The 23,139-nt window shown below is 34.9% G+C and overlaps 1 protein-coding gene across 1 annotated transcript in view; it reads left to right on the top strand.

The window, feature by feature from the left end:
• Positions 1-23,139, top strand: part of BMPER (BMP binding endothelial regulator) — a 129,113-nt gene that overhangs the window by 71,246 nt on the left and 34,728 nt on the right. The window contains exons 7-12 of the mRNA XM_072412224.1: positions 8,679-8,778; positions 13,889-13,998; positions 14,764-14,904; positions 16,195-16,299; positions 20,137-20,182; positions 21,215-21,544. Coding sequence (XP_072268325.1) covers positions 8,679-8,778; positions 13,889-13,998; positions 14,764-14,904; positions 16,195-16,299; positions 20,137-20,182; positions 21,215-21,544 — 832 coding nt within the window. The remainder of the gene's footprint in view (positions 1-8,678; positions 8,779-13,888; positions 13,999-14,763; positions 14,905-16,194; positions 16,300-20,136; positions 20,183-21,214; positions 21,545-23,139) is intronic.

Genomic DNA, 23,139 nt, shown 5'->3' with positions numbered 1-23,139 from the left:
ATTTACAGCAAGTGCTTCTCCTATTATCACCTCCTAGGCTGTTCCTCAAGGTTCTTTGTATTGATGGCATTGATGTGCCAGGTACCATTAGGGTCATTTTACCTCTCCATAACATAATGGAAGCCCATCTGTTTAGTGCACCTCCATACAATAGATCACAGTGTGTAGGTCACAAGTGCTTCAGATTTTCCGTAAATCTCATCCCAGTTTATGGTAGCATTACCCCCATGCACCCTTTACACCTGCAGTCAAGAGCAGTTTATTTGATGTAAAGATGTTTGCTACTTTCATTATAACTCCAAGCCTGACCTCTGTCTCACACCTACTACTGGAATATGCAAGTCTCTTCATATCAAGTCAAAACAAAGGCAGGCATACATCCAGCCAAAGGACAGAAAAATAAATCTTCTGCTGGAACACTTAATCTCCTCACATTCTCCAATGCAACATTTCCCCTTCTTTGAGTTGCAGATGAGAGCTTGTGAATCTGGAAGAGATTGCACACTCATAACTTCCATAGGAATGAAGGGCACATTTTGGGAAGAAATCTCCATGACATGGCTTTGGTTTATATTTTTCTCTCTAATGTTGTGCGTGAGCCGCAAAAGCACCAAGTCCAGCTATAGTTACAGAACACATCAGTAGCCTAGTGAATTCTGTCTGCTTTGTACTAGTCAGCTGTAAGGCAATAAAAAAGAAGCACATTTGTCTTTCTTCTGTTAAGTTAAAACACATATTGGAAATTCTTTATAATTCTCACCAGATGATGGTGTTGTGTGTCTCAGCACTGCTGTATAAACAGAGCACTGAGCCACCTAAATGCACAAATCCAAAAATAAATGAGCCTATGTGTGTGACTATAACTAATTCAAGGGAAAGAATAGAATATTTGGCAGCGTGCATGAAATCAGCATCTTTCCGGGACTATGAGAGTGGAAAATGAAAAGTAAATACTTCAGTGATAGACTGAGGTTATTAAGGCCAAACCAATGTTGTATAAAATATGACCTGCTTTTTATAATAACATGTATAAAACATGTAGACCTCTGATTTCAGTTGATCAAATTAGATCATTACAAACCTGGAATTACCCTGGATTTTTATGATAAGACAACAAAAGTACGTTAAAGCCCAAATGAAAGTTCAGCTAAATACATTTAGTGCGTGCAAATAAAAGGTGTGCAAAATCTAAGACCCCTTTAATAATCTTGGTGGAAATTGTGCTTAGCCGCTCCCAGAAGTGAAAAAAATGAAACCACCGATTAATGTGATTGCATGTGTTGTCCGTGTAGTTGCAGTGCAGTTCTTGCTTCTAAAGGGAAATGCACCTGGGCATCCAGAAGCTACTTCCATGATCCACATCTGCTGTGTTTAATCAAATGCACAAAACGTTCACTTTAATTGAAGTGGTTAGGTTCACAGTTTAAACAGTGGTAGAACACTGTGCTACAACTAAAATTTTGAAATGTCCCTAAAAGTTTACTTTCTTTAGAGTAGAATAGACTCCTGCCAACATGCTGCAGAGAGGCTTATTATTAGTCTTATCTGCCATGAAAAAAGCTTTCCAATTAGGACCTTTTTTAGGTGGACTTTACTGTTGTGTTAAGAAAAAAATGTGTATGTATGTGTGTGTATATTTAGCATTGCATCTTTGGCAGCAATTACAGCCTTTAGTCTGTGCAGATATGATTGAATGATATTTCTACCACCTATAAACAGTGTTAATAACGTTAAAAAATAAAATCTCTGTTATTGATTGACTATAAAGTATGTACACTTCCATAGAGGTGAAAATAGGAACTGTAGATAGTTATAGTAGATAGACTAGCTATATACTTACCTATTTAAATAATAAATAAAAAGGATCAAAACTTATGTTTCCAGTTTCTGGTTACAACTGTATGAAATACAGTTTTGAAGAAAAAATATATATATGTAACATATTGCAGTGTATCATATTGCAAGCCATGTGGAACATACGCTGTAAACAATTTGTCCTTTTGATTCTTTCAGCGTCTGCTTTCATACACACATGCAAATGGAAATAGTGAAGCCCAAACATTGTACTGTACAGTCAATGCAGGATGCTTAACATGCACAAATATTAAGCCGATATGATTTTACACATGAGGATATGCAAATAAAAACAAAAGTTATAGGGTAAAACTGTATAAAAAAACTCTTACTATCTTCAAATTAGAGCTAGAAAAAAACACATCATGTTACTTATTACTATATATTGCTACACTTACATGGAGTAACCCCTCATCTCAATATTATTTTTACATAAGAAAGCTACAATCTTCTAGGCAGACAAAAATACTTTTGACTACTACAAATGTGCGAGCAGTTCATTACCTGGCCATAACCATTAGTTGGCCAACTTTTGATTTGTAGATAACCCAAATATTCCTCCCAATATTGGAAGAATACTCTTGTTAGAAGTACTGCAAAGAGAGTTTATATCCAAAAACTGCTACATCCGGAGTCCATAACTGAAATGTGCAGGTTATACCTGGATGGCCATAACCTTACGGTTACCTTTGCTCAAGTTAGATCTGGTCCATATTAGAATGGAATTCTTACACATATCATGGCTATTGTACAATTTTATTTTGAGAGATGTACAAGAACAAACTATGCAGCATGAACCAGATGTACAAGTTGGCTTCCAAGCTATTTATCACGGTGTTTACATTTTTTTGCTAATATAAATCTAGATATTGACATAGGATTCATGGCAGCAATGCTATGTAATATATATTATGGAGCATAATTTAAAAATTCCTAATAAACCATGAGTTTATGGATGCATTTTGTGTGTTACCATAAAAACTTAAGATACAATAGGTTGTCTGCAATTGGTGACAGGCAATAATAATAACAAACCTCCAACATTAAGGAGCCCAGTCCAAGTTAGGAGCCTCCAGCAGCAAGTCTTTCATTTGAAAGTTGAAAATGGCAGAAGAAAAAATTTAGAAAAAAATTAACATTATACTGCCTTGAGGGCTCATGTCTCTTGTGTATCATTTATCCCTCTACCATATTTTAATTCTTTCTCTTTCCACACTAATCTATATACATATCTATTCACTCTTGCAATATCTACCTGTTTCTCTTCTAATTTCCGTTTATTTGCTATTTATATCTTCTCGCACCCTCCTACCTTTTCTCAGGATGGAATAAGCTAACTGGGAAGTACTTTGGAAAATTTGTCTGAAGTATTTTAAACTATTTGTTCTTTCTGTGCCTTTGCATCCCTTGTTCCCTAGTGTTCATTGTTATCTGAATAAGTCTGATTAAATGATCATTTCTAACTTTTTTATAAGAACTCAATTACTAGGGACAGCTCGAATAGCATTTTTTTTCAAAAGCCATCTGGCTTATTGTGAACAAATGTATTTTCAGATGCAGCATTTCCATTTCTTTTCATACTATTTCTAGTGTTAGGAACATTAAGTAATTTACATTCTCTTTTGGTTAAGCCTTATTGCAACAACCATTTGTTCCAACCATTTGTTTGATAAATAAGGTCATCTATTTGTAAAAAGGCCATTTAGAAAAAACACCGGCACAAATCTAATCCTCTTAACAGTTTTTAAACCTAGAAAGTAGGTTTGGAGTAGAGTAGTTGTATAGTCACAGATCATACTAGGGTACTTGATGTTCTATACTCCTACATTGCTTTGAAGGTACATGTTGGCATGGTTTAAATTTTGTATGTAGAGACTTGAAATTATTCAATATGGAACTTAAATTGTTGATGTGCAACTTTAATACAAATGTGGCCAACATACTCTCCAAATATACAGCAATTTTTAACAAAGCTGTTGATGGGTGGCCACAGTAAAACAGATGTTATTTGTGAAGGTTTTAGGGTTGTCCGTGGCCACACACTGATCCCCCATAGACTATTAATGTTTATAGCATCCTTTCTGTAAGAATGCACTTATACATGTATGCATGTGGCCCATCTGGAGAAACAAATGCACAAGTCCAAGTATACTTCTGAATATTAAGATTACTTACTTGCTCTTTATTGATATTATGTATTGCAGTTATCAAGCTAGATCTAGTAGCAAAGCATATCAATTTTGCAGCAAGTAGGGAATTAATATCAGTCATAATTGTAAAGTATCTTGAATTTAGTTATGAAACCAAAAACTCTTTCTTCAATTTTTCCTGTCCATTAACACGGCTGTTTCACATGGACAAAATCCAGCACTTCTCATAAAACCAAAGTTATGTCAGTTATGTACTAAAATACATAAAGCTGTCATAACTTTCCTAGAAATGGATTCTCACTGTTGGATGGAACCTGTTTACTACACGAGTTGGCTAATTTATAGGTTCTCTACCACCTGTTCTTTCACTCAATCAAAAGGCTAGAGGGACTATCTGTTACTGAGCAAGGAACTCATGAGAGAGCTAAAGTTCTTCCTGATCGGGATTTTGGCTACTGGAAGTCAAAGCTTTGCCTTGTGATATATTTGAGGTTGGAATTAGGTTTCAGATTGGCTCATTTCAAATTTTCTCAGCCTGCATAATAAATATGCAGCAAATTGAATCCAAATGAAAAGACTTGGGTATAGTGTATTACTTGGTGTCTCTAGTGCTAACAGTCTTGAAATGTATTAGTGGGAAATACTAATTGTGGAAAGGAGTAGGATGTTTCTTTCGTGCTTTGCTGTCATCTGTATAATAAAATACTTTAACTTTTTAAATAATATTCATTACTTGAAAATGTTTCCAGAGATCTCTAGAATCTTTAAACCAATATAGTTTACCAATACAAAGTTCGGAGCAATTTTAAAGAAGAACCATGAACACAGACATATAACTATGATATATTATGTAACCAAGCCTTTCTTAACCTGTTTACCCTTGAGGAACCTTTCAAATAATTTTCAGATCTTAGGGAACCCCTGCTGCAACCAATTTATTGGGGATCATTAGGGAACAAAGCCTCATAAATTGTTAGCCAATGGAAAGGATACCTCTTCACTTACTAAAACCATTATTAAAAGACAACTAAAACCATTATTAGAGTAGCGGGCTCTAGAAAGTGGTGTTGGCCCCAAAACTATGCAGGCATTGTAAAATAGGAAGTCATTTAGCCCTACCAATATCTGGAAGAGCCCTTAATAAGAATGGCTACTGTAACCCGATTATGGAGATACAAAAGTCAACTCTGCCACTATACTGAAACAAGAGAGTTCATTAAGGTAACCTTAATTTTGGTTCTTAATATTTACAGCTGCAAGAATCAGAAAACATATAACAGGGTTCCTGATAGTTTTCTAAAGCTTGAGATGTGTAAATATCTCATTCTTGTCTAAATATTCTCCTTCTACTCCACACTCCTATCCTATGATTATGGCAGCAAAAAGAGAAGCACATTGAAGTCCCCTTTTCTGAGTTCTGTTGTACAGTAGATTGCAAGAGCTGCATATACTAAGTCAAAATCAGTTACTTATTCTGTTTCTAATTAAAAATTAATAAACAATAGTAATGGATTAAAACTTAAGCTGCATTATTGATGTTTGCGCCTTTTATATCTGCTGAGGTCCTATTTTAGTGTTTCCTAAACTTTCATAATTCCTACGAACCAGTAGAATTTTCATCTATCCTCGTAAGCAGGAGTATACCCCCAGTGCTTCATGTCATAGGCATTTGATGAATAACTAGAATAAATCTTCAGGATTTTTGCATGATGTAGAAGTGGAATAATCTAACAGACATTACTTTAGGCATATCCCTCACTTTGTTGACATGCTACATTTTGGCTAGGTTAAATGAAAGGGTACACTGATTTTTTTTTTGTAAAAGCTGATGCTGGGTAAAATTATGCAACTTATCTTAGAAATCACAGTGTATATATATTTTTATTTTATTTGGCCCACTTTCATGTCATTGAATAAGGATCCTTAACCACTTACACAATTGCATTATGGGACCTATCTTGATCCAATTTGCTAGTGATGTACATTTGGCAAAAATAATGGTAAATCAAAAGATTCATATTATCAAAAGTTTTTTTTAACAAAATACTGATTCCAAGCATATATATGTAGCATGCTTCCTTATAAAGTGCATATGGAAATAAAGAAATGCTTTAAAAATGAATGCAATGCATACAGTTAGAAGGAAAAAGAGGTCAGAAAAAGCCTGATATGTTGTCATGTCTAGGGATGTATGTATATAAATGTCACATCAAGATTTACAAGTGTAGTTGATTTATTGATTTACTAGTAAATGGGGGAGCTATGTTAACCTTTGGACTCATATGCTCCTTGGCCCATGTACTGTGTTGATCTTACAGTGCTACATGATAACAGCTACTAACTATTTTGTGTTTGGCCCTCATAAATTCATCTGAGAAGCTAGCTCTGTTCTTTTACTAACAAACACTGAATGAACCTACTATTCACCCAAAAGCCATTACTTCATAGTTATTATAATAGATTACAGCCATCCATAATAACTATGGAATACATGACAAACAGTGTTTCTCATGCCCTTGACTAAGTTTATTTGTTCATAGACTGAATGGAGACTCTCCCTAGCCCTTCCTTCTCTTTTAAACCTATCATGTTTATAGAGGACATAGCATTCTCCGATGCATAAACAAGAGTCCGCCTTATTTAGACTAAGCTAGTCCCAATAGCGCTAGTGTTTATTGTAATAAAGTTTGTAGGTGTCATCTTAATTTGTTTCAGGTCAGCCCTTAGTTAAGCCTCACAGATGTATCCCATCTTGGGAAGATAGCTGTCATATCCCATTAATAACACTTATGTTTCATCTAAGTAACACATAAGTGCTTTCTGTAGCTGTACAAAGCAGTCAGTGTGTTAATTAAGATAAGTGCTTTGCTGCTGCTCTTAGAGAAGTTCTAATGACTAGGGGGTTCTGATTATTAACTCTTAGATCCATCAACATCTGGTCTTTCTCAACTTTGCCTTCAAGTTTCGCACCTCATTTTTCACCATTTCAATGAAAGTTTAGTGTTGTTTCATGACAGCTTTATGAGGGCTTTGCCGAAACTTCATGTATTACATTTAGGTAGTTGTGGAAGTCCTGCTAGCCTTGGTTGAGGTTCAAACTCTTCTAAATTAGTGACATTTAGAAACTTGTCATGTGTTTCTCATTATCCATTCTAGACTTTTGTTAACATACAATTCAGTATAGAATTCTTTATGATGTCATACCACACACTACAACAGTGTAATGTGTGATTAAACTTCAGTCCAACTTTCTTTGCAAAACATCAGCCGGTTTCAAATAGCAAACCGTTTTATATGATGTTTCTCAAATACACAGTCTAGAAAAACATTTTTGAGTAGCCTAAAGCTTGTGTTGTTATATTTATTCATTTTAAAAGTTATATCTAGTTCATAGTACAGAAATGTCAATTACCTCTAACCTATATTTTAAATGTATGTCAGTTGTGCTGTGATTTTCGTTACAGTTGGGTTCTATTGGATTTACTTAAATATGTATGTAATACTTTCTGTGCACACTTAATCCTGCAGGTGCAGTACAAATTATTAGCTGAGTTATTTTTGCATAAAATAAAAAGTAAATCTATAGGTTAGAGCAGCATTTCTAAACCTTTTTACCCCTAGGGACCCCTTGAAATATTTTCAGGTCTTTGGGAAGTCCTGCTAAAACAAATGTATTGGGGATCAATAAATTAGTGGACAGTAAAAAGAATACCTCTTACAGTCGTAGCCAGCAACCACCTTTATAGAAAACTAAAAACATCATCAGAGTCATGGAGGTGGTTTTACCAAGTAGAGTAGGCCCTAGAACTTTGTAGGCATCAAATGGGAGGTGATTCAGCCACAGTTCCAGGAACCTCTAGCCAACTCTGGAGGAACCTTGGTTGAGAATAACTAGAGTTACAATAGCATTAGTAAAATCAAACATGGTTCATAAATTCTTGTTCGAGTAATATTTTCACTAATTTATTTCATACATGTCTCTCATTGTGTTATATCGACATTCATTTAGTGTCCCTAGAGGTTTGTACTGTGCTTGCTATATAAATAATTGCTATAGGTCAGTAAAAAACCAAAGTCTACTATTCATCTTGTAGATACAATTCTGCTTAAAAGAAACTTTGTGAATGAAGTGTGTAGTAAAACATATTAATATTAAATCTGTTTTTTAACAGGGATGAAATTATTTTGCATAGTGTTCATGTAAACTTTTATGACAATATGAATTTATGAATTTAATCTCCAAATTTTTGACTTCATTTTATGTAATTGCCTTAAACACTATGGTAATATATTCTCACATTGCCTAATCAACATATGATTTATATGTTGCTACAACATTAAAAATCATAACATATCACAAAATGTTGACTGTGACTCCAAGACTGTAATCTCCAGTAATTCTGTGGAAATTTCAGGGTAATGTTTATATAATAATAATATTATATATAACGGTTACTTGCAGGGCCACCAGGTTTTTTAGGTGCAGATAAGTAAAATCAGATTGGATTTGGTTTTATTGTCTATCAGTTAAAATTAAGAAATATAATTTTAATGTATGATTATGGGAGGGTAGCCATGTTGATAGATTTTTTTCATCTAACGACTTGTTGCTAAGTTGGACAATCAGGTAGGCGTACAATATTTATTTTTCTAACAACACCTATTTTCCTTTAGGGAGGCAGGACACAATGCATAAAGGAGGTCTGCCCTATTCTGTCATGCCCCCAGCATCTCAGTCATGTTCCTACTGGACAGTGTTGCCCAAAATGCATAGGTGAGTGATCATATTTTGATATTTTTTTCATATGCCTGCATGGAACTAAAGGTTCATGTATGGCCACACAAAGTTATAATGCCTCTCGTACATAAACGAAAAGAAAAATTCCCATAAGATATTTACTGATTGATTGTGATAAGCAAAATCTGCATTTTGTTGTCTGAATTTTCTTGGTCTTTATGTTAAAATATATACATATATTTTTTACATTTTATCCCCACTAAACCATTCAAAACCAATACAATCCCAGAGCAGCAATCTAAAACCAACACAATCCCAACCCAGCACATGGTCTTGTTTCATGTTTAACGCTACATACATGAAAATGTTTTATCATCAATTGAAAATGGAGAATGCTATAAGGAACAATAGAAAACAGTGGTGTTTTTTTCATCACTTTTGCTGCCTATTGCCCTTTTAATGAGGGTGATATGCAGTTGCAATGTACATTTAGGGCTGTATATTGCCACTTTAAAAATCAGCGATTAGTACTCTTTTCAAGGGAAAGGAGCTTCTAAACACCAGAATAGTAAATTATGATATATCTCTTCTCCACTTCTCCAATCCTGTTCACCAAGAAACAAAACCTGTTGCTCTTTTTTAAAACTGGATAACAGGAAAAGGAGAAAGCAAATTCTGCAAAATGTAGAGAAATTTAGCAGTGGATGGTTAATTACTGAGATGTTCTACAGGGAAATATTCGATTGCATTGAGTTTTCATTGGAAAAAAGAATGATTAAAGCGGAAGTAAACCCAAAACAAAAAAAAACACTCTTACCCTCAATCCCGCAGATCAGTCTATCCATCGGGAGGTTTCTTCCATCGGGTCCTGAGTCGTCCTGGTATCTGTCTTTGGCCCGGCGCAAAGGGAGCGCTAAGCGCCGATATCTTCTCTCTTCTTCCGCGTTCTTCTTCTTGCGTCACCCAATCTTTCACTGTGCAGGCAGGAGATCGGATGACATAGATTGGTAAAAAAAACTTTGCTGATATCACTGTGCATGCGTGAGATCGGCAGTTTTTTCCCCATTGATGAAAGGGCCCTATTGATGAAAGCAGCCAGGAGCCAAGACAGTAGCTTGAGTGAAACCCACAGTGGAAAATTTCCTGAACCTCATCCCTATATATCAATGAAACATTTACTGGCCATATACAGATCTGAATGTTTGCAAACCTTCAGATTATCTTCTGTTCACTTACCATTCAACCCTATTGTTCAGTATACATTGGGCAAACTTGCCATTATGATGTTGTTATAAGAGATTTATTATCAGAAATTATTGGATAGTCTATATTATACACCAAATACGCCCTACCGTTTAACTACATATTTGTCCGTTAAAATGCTCATTAGGCAGCAATAGAATATAAACACAAGCTATTTGTAGCTCTGAATGACAGTATACCTGCTGTGCAACATTTCCCTTTTTATAGCAGTATCTTTTAGGAAGGTTTTATAGACTGTGACTCTAAAGCTACGTACACACTTCCAATTATTATCGTTGGAAAACGAACGACGAACGTTCATGCACGATATATATGAACGATCGTATAGCAATGATTCTGCACACAGAGTTAACGACACGATCGTTCGTAGATATTGTACACACAATAGATACGATCGTTTGAGCGATAGAGGAACTATGTGCACGACAGGAAAGTGAACGGACGTTCGTTGATCACACATGCTCTGAACATGGACGATCAACGAACGACCGTACACACGAACGATGTTCAACGATCGTCGTCCAATCCGATCCGTCGGTCCGGTCGTTCGTTTCCAGCGACTTTCCTCGTTCGTCGGCGTCGTTGGTTACTTTTTTACGAACGATTTTTTGCCCAATCGATCGTTCGTCGTTCGATTGGAACGATAAAAATTGGAAGTGTGTACGCACCTTAAGTAAGAACTTTATATGGTATCATTGTTTATTCATGGCCAATTTAAAACTTTTATTTTTGAGTGTTTATTTTATTTACTCAAAAGCTTAACTGAAAAAAGCTAGGTTGTTCACAATGATTCCTAAAAATAAATATCCCATAATCATGTTAATCTAGTGTTACCAATTAACTTGTATTGTAGTAATGTGACATGCCATTAATAAACTGGATCACAGACCAGAAAAACAAACATTGATACTAACATCACTGAAGATTACTGTCTAGGAGTCAATGTCAAACAGACCTTGTGATAAGAGTAAATAATCCATATGAGATCTGATCCCTGTAAATACTCTGTGTGTTTTATGAACATGGCTCCCCTATCCTTGTGTTTAGCTTGTAATTTACAAGCCGTTAAGACAAACAAATAACATATCATGAAACAGACTTGTATTTGCATTCTGTACAGTTTTAGAATTCGTAGTAAGATAACAAAACAGGGGCAACAACATTTTCTGTATCTTTGGATGGATAGGAGTCTCCTTGTTCTAAGTTTAATGTTGAAACTTTATTTTGAAAAAAGTGTAGTCAAGTCTACCAGATCTGACTTTGAATACCATTATCCTTCAAATTTTAACATATGTTTATTTAAAGGTTACTAAACCATAATTAGACATAGTTAAAGCAGAACTTTCAATAAAATAAAATAATAACTCTTGTCTTTACTTTTGAAGAGCCCTTGATCCCTATGCATTTCCAGTAGATCCCCTGTACCGTCCCACATTAATTTTTCTTTCTGGTGCAGATGGGGCAACGGGGGCAGTTATCGTTTTTTTTCCACACACCATTTTCATCACCTTGCTGCCTTTTTCCACTGTTTTAAAGGGTGATATCTGTTTGCAACATACACTTGTGGCTACTTATTGCTACTTTAAATGATGTTTCCAATGGGGAGATTCTGCTTTATTCCTATGTTGGGGACCACATCTGAAGAAGTATCCAAAATGGATTCAGACAGCAATAAAAAGCTTTGTTGCCTTGATAAATCCCTTGCCATTGTGCCCCTGAAACACAATGTTTGTATAGAAACACTTCACTATTATTTTTTATAAACACAGATTATTAAGCATTTCCCCCTATCATTTGTAAAAGATGGTTTAGGAGAATCATGCATTGTTTTTAATGTTATTTAAAGCTCAGATCTACTCTTCTACTACCAGTCTTCCTCATTCTCTTTCTTCTTTGCCTCTATGCTAGGTGAGACTCAATGGGCCTGATTTATTTAAGCTCTTCAAGACTGGAGAGGATACACTTTCATCAGTGAATCTGGGTTATCCAACAAACCTGAAATGGATCTGGTCCAGGATTGAAAACATTTGCTAACAAATAGCAAATGATAAGAAATCCATTCCAGGTTTGCTGGATCGCCCAGCTTTACTGATGGAAGTGTATGCTCTCTATCCTTGGACAGCTTTAATAAATCAGGCCCAATGATGCAGGCAATTATTACACTTACAGGCTGAAGCCTCATGTTATGAAATTGTTAAAAAAAACATGGGGCTTTAATATCTAATCATCCAAATACATGATTGGCTAAATTCTTTTTCTTTCTATAGAGAATGTTCACTTTGGTAAATAAATATTATTCACTCTTTTAGTAAATCATTGCCAATTTGTTTTATGCCTTTTTTTCATTTGAAAGGAAAAAAAAAGGTTCTTTGAACCTCACAGTCTGACCTTGAATAATGGCACTCTCTCATGCACATCTGTAATAATTCATATGATTTATGGGTTTGGTTTAATAGGTGCAGTTTGAATTCAGTTTGTTTTGAAACAGAGGTTCTATCAGAGCTGTGTACAAGCATTTATTTTTTTATGTTTATCACTATTTTTGCTTTCTTTGTGCTATAGTTGTTTTTTTTAAATGTTGGTTTATTTGATTTGGTTGAACTCGCAATTCTCTTGATTTAGCATTTACAGGCACAAACTGTACATATTCAAATTCATGTAGATAATGTTTTATTTTTCTTTCATTTTTATTTTCCGGGTTCTTTTTTGCAATTTTGTAAATTGGAAACATGACAAGGTTAAAACGTTTGGATTATTTTGATAATTACGATGCATTACCTCTATTTTGGACCAAACCATTGCAGAACTAGGCAGCCTGCATGGATCTTGTTTTGAGTTTGTCTCATCTCAGACATTATGCTCACTAATTCATCTAGTTGCTTAGTATTAAAATGCAACATAAAACCAACTCTGTCTCCCTATGTCTTATTTGTGACAAGAAGGAACTTAATAACGAAATATAAGACTGTGATATGTGAACATGGAACTTGGACCTATACAAACTTGCCAGTTCTGAAAATAAAGCATTTTATTTATAGGCCTTCTCAAAATTTTCAGAAATGTGAAACCTATCTAAAAAAACTGTTCTTTAAATCATACAAGTATCAGTAGCATATGCTCAACATGGGTAAATTGTTTATTTGGACAAGATCATTGCCTTGAATCCTGCAAGCAGAACCTTAATGGTCATTATAAGACCTGCTATTCCTATTGAACCTAGAACTATGCAGGCATCATTAGTGGGGAGGTAATTTAGTGCAAGGTAAGGGTTCCCCTTACAAACACTGAAAGAACCCCAGGGTTCCACAAAACACTGGTTCAAAGAGGCTGCATTATAGGGGGATTACAGGAAAGCAAAGAGGCTACAGGAAAACCATCATGTCAAAGCTGCCTTTACTATTTACTGTTAAGGGAACCTGTAAGGACTGATTCTGGAAGCTACCAATGTTAAACTGCTATTTTCATGGCTGTCATGATAATGTTTTGGTTTTAATCCTGACTCAGGACAAATATAGAATTTCAAGAAAGGCGCCATCAATGAAAGCCCCCATACTTCTCCAATGACAGTGTAACTTTGAAGGTGCAAGCTCCTGGGTTGTTAACTTGGCCCTGCTTTCAGTAACTAGTGAGTCACTATCCTGTATATGCGGTTCAGGTCAATTACACATTTGGGTCAGGTTTAGGCAGCACCAGGTAAAATAAGTTATTGCATATATTTATTTGCTCATAGTTTCCCTTTAAAATGCAGCACTTTCAGTACTGATAGTAGTGTAGGTCCCGTTTACCCTTCAATTGGCACCTTAATCCACATTGCTAATGTTTTGGTCTTCATTTAATAGTGAACATTTTTCTAACTAATTTTAATATTTTTTAACTTTTTCAGGCCAAAGAAAAGTGTTTGACCTCCCTTCTGGCAGCTGCCTTTTTCGAAGTGATGTCTACGACAATCATTCCAGTTTTATGTATGACAGCTGCACAACATGCACCTGCAGGGTAAGTAAAGCACCTGCAACCAAATATGAGCTTTTCCTCTAGATCCCTTTCTCACATCTCTCATTTGTCTAGATACACAAAAGGCTAGACACATGCTGAACCTGTGAATGACATCTGATTAGTGGGTTTAGTAAATTATTATAATTGTGATTTTATTATGTCACCTAATACTTATATTTTATGATGGGACTGAAAGTGAAAAAAGAAAATGAAATGGCACTGTCAGTCAAAAATGTCAAGAAAATTAATGCTGGTAAACTGTGATCCTAAAAAACAATAACTGTGCAGTGAAGAACATGTGTATTTGGTGTTTAAAAAGGGAAACAGGACATGTACCTATACAGACTGGCCTGTTCTGAAAAGTAAGGCATTATATTTATTTTGGTTTCTCACAATTCTTAAAAATATGGAAGCCAAGCAACAAAACGGTAGTTATTCTTTAAGCACACCTCTTTTACTATCTTATGCTTTGCTCATGATATTTGTTTAATTGGCAACACTATATGAGCATTATAGAACACCATTCGCTACCCTTCCTAACGCACCATCAATCCAACAATGGAGACAACACAAAAAACTGCAATGTCTTTGTTAATTTTTTGCTTATAAAATAAAAAAAAATCCTTAAATGGTGATATAGCCATTTAATATATATAGGCCATAAATTATTCTAGAAGGCCATTACCCAAATATAATCCCAACACTTTTCTTCTGAATATTTGTCCTTAATTGTTATAATTTCTTTTAATTATGTGCAAACTCTAGGACTCAACTGTAGTATGTAGAAAAAAGTGTTCTCCAGCTGGAACATGCAAAAATGGGCAAGAACAATGCTGTGATGAGTGTGTCTCCTATGTGCCTGCTGAAGAAGTCAAGGTCTGCAAGTCGGGAAACAAAATATTCAGGGTAAACACTGTAAAACATTATTATATACATTTTTATTAAGAGAAATATAAAGGCTGAAGGTGCTGATTTCTCCTTCTGAAAATGTTTTTTGCCTGGGTGCTGAAAAGCAAAGATATAAATGTAACGTTTCATCAAGACAAGAAGGTGAAGACAAGGGGTGAAGGTAGCAAAGAGCATTGCAATGAGCATTGCAATGAAAGGACAAAACCATGGAAATTCAGAAACCACAAATCGGAATTAATTGGGAAGAACCAAGATCCTTGTAAGGTTCACCTTTCTTTCCAGGTAGAAGTGAGCAGCAAAGTGGCTACATGATCATTCTCACTGCAATTCAGTTAAGAGAAGCAATTAGAGAAAATCTTATGCTTTAGACTCGCAGATAGGAAGCTCAAAACTTACCTTTAGGTACTAAATAAACTATTTCTGGATATTCTAAAAAAGATTGTCACTATTGAAGTTTAGGTCTAGGTCTCTGTATAATAAAACTTTGCCTTAAGGTATACAGTAAACTATAACATTTTAATATATTAAACTATAATCATTGCAGAGCATTATCATTTTGTGTTTTGGTACATTTTTATAAGCAATGCAATTTTTTAATGGCTCTACAGAAGGGAAGTTGTTACATTAGTAACATGGCAGCTGGCATTGATACTATATAATAGGAAACTGACCTGCTAAAGGCATGAAAGTTAGGTGCATGCCTAGTGGCAGTTATAATTTGTGATATTGTTGGTAATATGGCATGGTTTCACTGTAGGTCTAGTTAGGCAAAGTCAAAATAAGGTCACAATAGTTAACAAGTATATAAAATGTATAGAAGCCTATTACAAAGAGGCATTTGGTACAGGCATTTTTGGCTACTGATTGTTCCCAGGTAACCCCCGGAGAACTTGAATAATTTCCTTAGGCAAAACTGCTATCTTTTTATTTCTGATGTATGTTTTCTAAAGGTAATCCAGGCCCTGTTCATGAATGTATGTATGCATGAATGTATTACAGCAAACCTTTTGCTTAACCCATTTGGTTTGCTATAAACCAGACTCATGTCTGGTAGACATTGTTCTGTGCTAGAAGCATTTAGGAACACATCATTGAGTTGAGCTATTGTTTTTCTTCATTCAAAACCCTTAAAGATGTTTTTTTCATAACTCATAATTTATTTTATACACTGATACAAGCCCACTGGGAAAGAAATGATTATTTTTCTCCTGTAGTTTGATACATTACTGGGATCTCTTGCTGTTGAAAGCCACAGCTGATGGCTGCATTTTTTTGGCTTTTCTGCAGGATGGAGAGATGTGGTCCTCTGTCAACTGCACCATCTGTTCTTGTGTGAAAGGCAAGACAGAGTGTCGCAAGAAACAATGCATTCCAGTCCACAGCTGCCCCCAAGTAAGTATTCCCATATTCCTGGTTCATTTCATTAGTCCATTCATTTAAATGACTTGACGTAACTTTGTGCTCAATAATTTACAGTCATTTCTAATAATCAACTTTATTCTGTTTTTATCTCCACTGAATAGTTATTTTACAGTGATAAATAGTGTGATGATAGCATGTATTAGGTTTCCTTGTCATTTATGTATTCATATCATATCAGTGGTGTTTCTAGTTGTAAGAGGCTTTAATCAATTTTATTTCTATTATCATTATTTTTAGCTGCAGATAATAGCTTCTTTAATAGCTTCTAATAGCTGTTTTCTTGTCTTGAAAGTAATTAGCCCCATTGCCCTGAACACTGTGACTCCCACACAACAAGAATTAGAAGCTGCAGCAGGTATCTTGAGCCCACATCACTTTCTCTCTGATGGACTCCAGCCTAGTCCTCCTCATCTGTGCTGTCATAGCGCTTCCCCTTAAAATATTAACTTTTATATACTGTCAGTTATTTAGTCCATGCAGGAATGCCTATTTGCTGATACAGTGGGCCTGATTTATTAAAGCTTTCCAAGGCTGGAGAAGATTCACTTTAATCAGTGAACCAGGGTGATCCAGCAAACCTGAAATGGATCTGGTCTAGGATTTAAAACATTTGCTAACAAATAGCAAATGATGTTTAAGAAATCCATTCCAGGTTTGCTGGATCATCCAGCTTCACTGATGAAAGTGTATCCTCCAGCCTTGGAGAGTTTTCTTTAATCAGGCCCAGTGTGTGAGAGGTAAAGCTGTAAGCTGAAAAATCCTTTTTTTTTTTTACACAGATTTCTGGTAAACCTACACAAAGCAGTGACGGCTCACACAATAGAAACAAACCAAGGTTTTTGATTTATTGTGCTGTCGGCAGTGGCAGAGGAGAGCTGATGACAAATATTAGTGAGAAACTGAGAAACAAGTTCATCAAGGATATGATAAGGAGAGGAAGTTTGTCCAGAGTGAAGCTAAACATACAAAGTGTGACAAGGCAGGCTCTTTATTGCAAACAAACTTACTTGTGCCTGTTTGCAATATTTTGTTGAATTAACACTGAACTGCACATGCCCAGCTCAGTGTACAACCCTGGCATAGCTCGCCGCCGGGAATTGATGCATGCACACAGGAGCTGCGTCATTTGTAGTATAATGTTACAATTTATTTTGTTTGTAACAGCGCAGCTCCTGTTCAGATAATATATATTCCTAATAATACTAGTTGCACTAGAGCTAAAAAAAGGTGGTTTGTGATGCATCAGCTTTAGGTGTAGCTTGCCCTTTTTTCAGGTATCCATACCAAAAGAAAAGGGGCCCATTTATGTTCTGTTCCCAATGCAGACTTTTTATTTAGAATCTTCAACACAAAAGGAATTTGTCTACTTCTCAGTAACATATGTTTCATGCTTTGCTAGTTGTAAAGTTGATAATTGCGTCTTTTCCCATTTTTTTTTAAATGTCTGTTCTATACTGAGGTCAGAATAATAAAATATACTAAAAGCAGAAAGGTAACTGATTTAACTAGATTCCACTGAGCTCATTGAAGACACACAAAGGATTTTTTTGTGTCCATTAATAGCAAATTTACATATAGTTTTTCCCCAACCACTTCTGATTTATAATAGAACTCTCATAAAGCAATGTGGGCTGATTGGAAACATTCACAGAAAGTATTAAATGTTATCACTTGTTAGTCATCGACTAAAATACATTGTCTTAAAGAAAAAAATAAAAATTAAATAAACACAGGGTTTAAACAGCAGGTTCTAAATGACTATTAAGTTGATCCATCGGGTTTTTACAGCTAAGTCTTTTGGATGGCTATTAATGCAGCCAAACTTTCTTGAAGTTGTGATGTAGAAAAGCATTTCATTTCATACACATCTGTACATTATTACAAATCAAAAGTTGCCTTTTTAAAATTGGTGCCAAATGAGGCACAAAAAAACACAACAGCTGTTTCTGTTGCACAACCAAACAAAAGCCTAATTAGTCTTGCCTGAAATATTTTCAGACATAAAACTGAAAGGCTCATAAAACTGAAAAGACTGAAATGCGGTCTGATTAGAAAGACTCTAAAGACTTTGCTAGGGAAAAATTGGATTATATCACTATTTGTGTTCCTTGGGGTTTCTGCCTATTGACTAGCATTTGTAGCAAATGTGATATAATAATGGCTACCTTCCTTTTTGGAGACTTGAGAAGATACACTTTCATGGGTGAACCTGCAGCAAACCTGGAACGGAGCTACAGCATATACAGTCTTTCTGAACTGTGGTTATCTAACATAAATTGGATAATTGTCTGAATTTTAGGACAAATTTTTAAATTCTATCAGACATTTCTGTGTATCAAAAGCCAATTATTCTTTTTGTTCTGGATAGAATTAGGAAATTTTAAACACATCACTGCTAGGTATTTGCTAAATTGAGAAATGTATTTACTTGGAAAGTGGACAATGTCCAATCACATAATGGCAAACATCACAACCCACCCCTGTGCTATATTTATTCTGGTTACCATTAAAGGATGGATAATATTACAGTTCTGGAAGTTCTCATCAGAACAATATTTGAATGGAAGTCTTCCAATGAAAACACCTTTTCTAATGGTAGTCGTCACACTTTTCCTCTCTTTAAATAGTTTTACTTTCATTCCCAGTTGTGCCTTTGGTGCAGGAAGTGAAGTTAAATCTATCCAATCTATCCAAAGACTCAAAAAATGGATACATACTAATGGTAGTTGTTATATTCACTTTTGTTTAATATACTTATCAAAAACAATTAAAAAGTGGAAATATTATTCAACTTTCAGTTATGTCTATGATTACCGAACCATGATCATTGTCAATTTCTATTTTTTACATGCATTTTTTATTCGTTATATATTATAGTTACTGTTTTATGTACAGGTTATTATGAATCGGGTCCTGTACTGGTAAACTGGTAACAGAAAAACAGAAGGTACAACCTCTTGTGGCATTGCTAACCAGGGTGTACATTTGGAATATATTAGGAAAAATATCTATCCCCATGTACAGATGTAATTACAATCTATAAGCAAATACATATTATTTCAGCTTAGTTGAAGTTAATAACTTGAGCTTAATGATTTAATTTATGATAAAAAGCTTTCCAGAAGAATAATATTGTTGCTGTATATTGCCACATATCAGGAATATATTTATACAGACAGTTATGTTACTTTAAGCTATCCACATTCTCATGCAAATATGTTGAACAAAAAAAGTAAATTATTTGCCATTAAAGCAGAAACAGCCTTATTTAGACGAGAGGTTTAATAGTAAAGTTATAATTATAAAATATGCTAAGGTGTTTAAAAACATAAGATTTCTTTTAGTTATGAGCTTCTGTATGTTTACAATGTGGTTATAGTTATCTTTTATAGTTATCTTATAACTAGTGTGGTCTTATTTCTGAGCTTGCAAACTATGCAACATATTTGTTTAACATTGTAACAGGAGTATACCTGCTTTAGTTTCATGTCTTTATTTTGAAGGCTCTTCTATTTTTTAACTGGACCTAATAATTAGATAGCTTTAGTTATTTTCATGGTATGTAGCCACACAGCCATAGTAATCAAGTATGACCTAATTACATATATCTAGCAATGTATGTATGCTTTCACAATCGTAAAATAATATTTAATACCAGAAAAAAAAAATCAGGGTGAATTTTGATTTGGTTACAATTGGAAGCCAGAACCATTGAAATCATACCTTTTTAAAAGTATTACCAGCCAAAGAAAATTATTTGTAACTTGTTTCCTGAATCACATGCTTCTTGTTTCTTGTGTGTTACAGGGCAAAATGCTGAATAGAAAAGGCTGCTGTCCTATTTGCACTGAAAGTGAGTAAGTTAATTTTTACTTTTTATTCATTGTGCCTCTGGAATCTTACCTTGTACTCATTACTTGATACTTATCTATTGCATATGGATCCTCAACTTTTAGCACTAAGATGTTGTTGTTGTTATATCTAGGCATAAGATTGGTAGCTTTATTATTGGTGAAATGAACAATAACTAAATGAAAATAAGGTATCTGAATTTCTCATATATACAGCAGCGGTATTCACCATAGCAATTCCATGGGTCAGTGCTACATGGGAACATGGAAATGTTCTCTTTATTATTAGTGATCACATTTGTTCTTTTAGATGGATCGGTAACTTACATATTGTTGTTTGCTATTTCTTTTATATTATCCTTTGAACAGTTTTGCAACCACACGCAGGTCAGCAATTTGGATTCTCTAAAATGCAATTTTTGATGAGACCAGTTCTGCCAATCAAACATACTGTGAATATAGACCTTATATTCCCAAAAATAACCAAACAAGGCATTAAAAATGATAATTGTTATAATAAATATAATCATTTAAACTAACATCACATTTGATTTAGATATTATCTATATATGTTGCAGGTTCAGGTTCTACCAGGGTGTTTTTTTTCTCAGTTATCTTTTGTAATTTTGTACAGTTTATATGTTTCAGTAGATATTAACACAGACAAGCTAGATATAGAACTGGGTTGTTGGACTGGGCTTATCATGCCGAATAGCCATTTTCTTTGTTATTCTGTTATGCAAATTTACATAATGCACAATTTGTTTTCAGTCCTATAATAAGTCCTAACATTCCCATAATATTGATGCCAAGCTACTCAACAAAAGAATTGGCTGGCTATTTTTTCCAAAAAATATTTGTCAAAGCAAATATTCTTGTGTAGATTATGAAAATGAGTTTTTATTTAGACCACAACAAAGAGAATTACTTTTAATTTATATTTGTGCTGAAAAGTTTTATAATCTAAAATGCTGCTGTTATACATGTTATACAAAACACTTTGCAGATTAACTCTAATTTATATTTAAATACAGAACCTGGTGTTTGTACTGTATTTGGAGACCCCCATTATAACACTTTTGATGGACGAACATTCAATTTTCAAGGAACCTGTCAGTATATCTTGACCAAAGATTGTTCATCTTCTACCTCGCCTTTTGAAGTTATAGTAAAAAATGACGCTCGTCGAACACACTCGTTCTCATGGACAAAAACGGTGGAGTTAGTAATGGGAGGCAGCATTATTAGTCTTCAACAGCATCTTACAGTTAAATGGAATGGAACAAGAATATCATTGCCCTATGAGACACCTCAGTTTCATATAGACCTGGATGGTTACCTTCTAAAAGTCACCACAAAAGCAGGTAAGATATAAGAAGTATATATATACTTAAGATGTAATTATTGTATTATATGAAAATTATTCATACATGACTTGGTAGTCTATATGAACAGGAATGTGCTTTCCATCAGATAACTGGAATGAATATCCAAACACTTTTTGAGCAAAGATTCTTAAACTTAGCAATTTACCTTCTATGTGCCTCCCAATATCTCTAAATAGGAATTGGTGGTCTATGTGTTAGTTATAAATATCAAAATCTTCTTTTTTTCCTAATTTGTCTATAAGCCTGGAAGCTGAGGAAACATTACCAAACACAAAACCGAATAAATTTTTTCTTGCTAGACAGTTTAAAGCAGAGCAGAATTCCTAAAGAACGATTCATGGATTCTTTTGAGCCTTTTTTTCAACAAAATGTCACTCAGTATAAGTTTTACTTAATTGTTTACTTGACTGTCTAAAATGTTAATCAGGATGGATAACTTTACATCCCAACAAAACCACAATTTAATTTGATTACACACATAGTAGGTAATTAAATAAACGTTTGTCCATATTTTCACTTCAAATAGCTAATTATTTTAAGCAGAAAAAAACATTTTTTTTTACTATGATTCAGCTTGCAGTTTAATGTTCTCAAAGGCTCTGGACTGGGAAAATCAACTTCGCCAGCTTTAGTGAGAGCCACTTACAGAGTTACGTAAGCACTTACAAGGTTTAAAGTGTACATAAAATTATGATTTACCCCGTGTTTCCTTTTAGGGAACTCAGGGGCCATGTGGAATGTCTAGCATGTACAGTAAAGGCAGGGTATAGGAGGGGTACGTGGAAGTAATGTGGGAACGAAAGTGGTGTTTTTAGGGAGAAAGGGAGTAAAACGAGAGTAGAAAAGGGCATCAGTAAAGGGGAAAAGACAGTATGTACCAAATGCAGAATGAAGGGTCTATCTAAGGACCCACATCAGAAGGAATAGCAGATCTAGAGGACCTACATTACCACTCTCAGTGATATCCCATGGATATAGGGCAATGGGTCAAGACCCTAGGTAGAATGGTAGAGGCACAAGGACCTTAGCTCTGGAAATTTTAGGACATTCTGAATCCATGGGGACCGGGTATGTGTAAACATCTCCTCTGTGTTTCTGAGAGAAAGTCTAAGTTAGTGCCCCTGATTCATCATTGAAATCCGCGATCGCTGGAAGCGCGATAATACGCGCGACCCGCGATCGCGGATTACCGCGGTCCGGGCCGTGCGCGAGCTTTTCCGGTTGTTGAATAGCGCGATCGCGCACGATTCCGGATCGCTAATACGAATGCGCGACCGATAATCCGATTTTGCTTGATGAATCAGGGGCATTCAGTCTGTCTGTTGTCTTGTACCCACCTAGCCATGGGATATAGAAGAGTGGGTAGCATGAGCTCAGTATTTTAAAATGAATGTATAATTATTTGATTGTATTTCAACACTTTAAATATTTTTATTATATTAGAATACAATTGACAGATTTTTTTAGGAAGAAAAACTCACACTAAAGAAAGTTTTGACGCATAGCTGAGAAGTTGGCATTTAAATGGAGTAAATGGGGCAGTTCCTATGAATGGTTGGAGCAGACAAGTT

The sequence above is a fragment of the Pyxicephalus adspersus genome, chromosome 5 (genome assembly GCF_032062135.1).
Source record: "Pyxicephalus adspersus chromosome 5, UCB_Pads_2.0, whole genome shotgun sequence".
NCBI classification, from domain to species: domain Eukaryota; kingdom Metazoa; phylum Chordata; class Amphibia; order Anura; family Pyxicephalidae; genus Pyxicephalus; species Pyxicephalus adspersus.
Note: the sequence above shows the minus strand (reverse complement) of the source record. Positions and strands in the feature narration are given on the sequence as shown.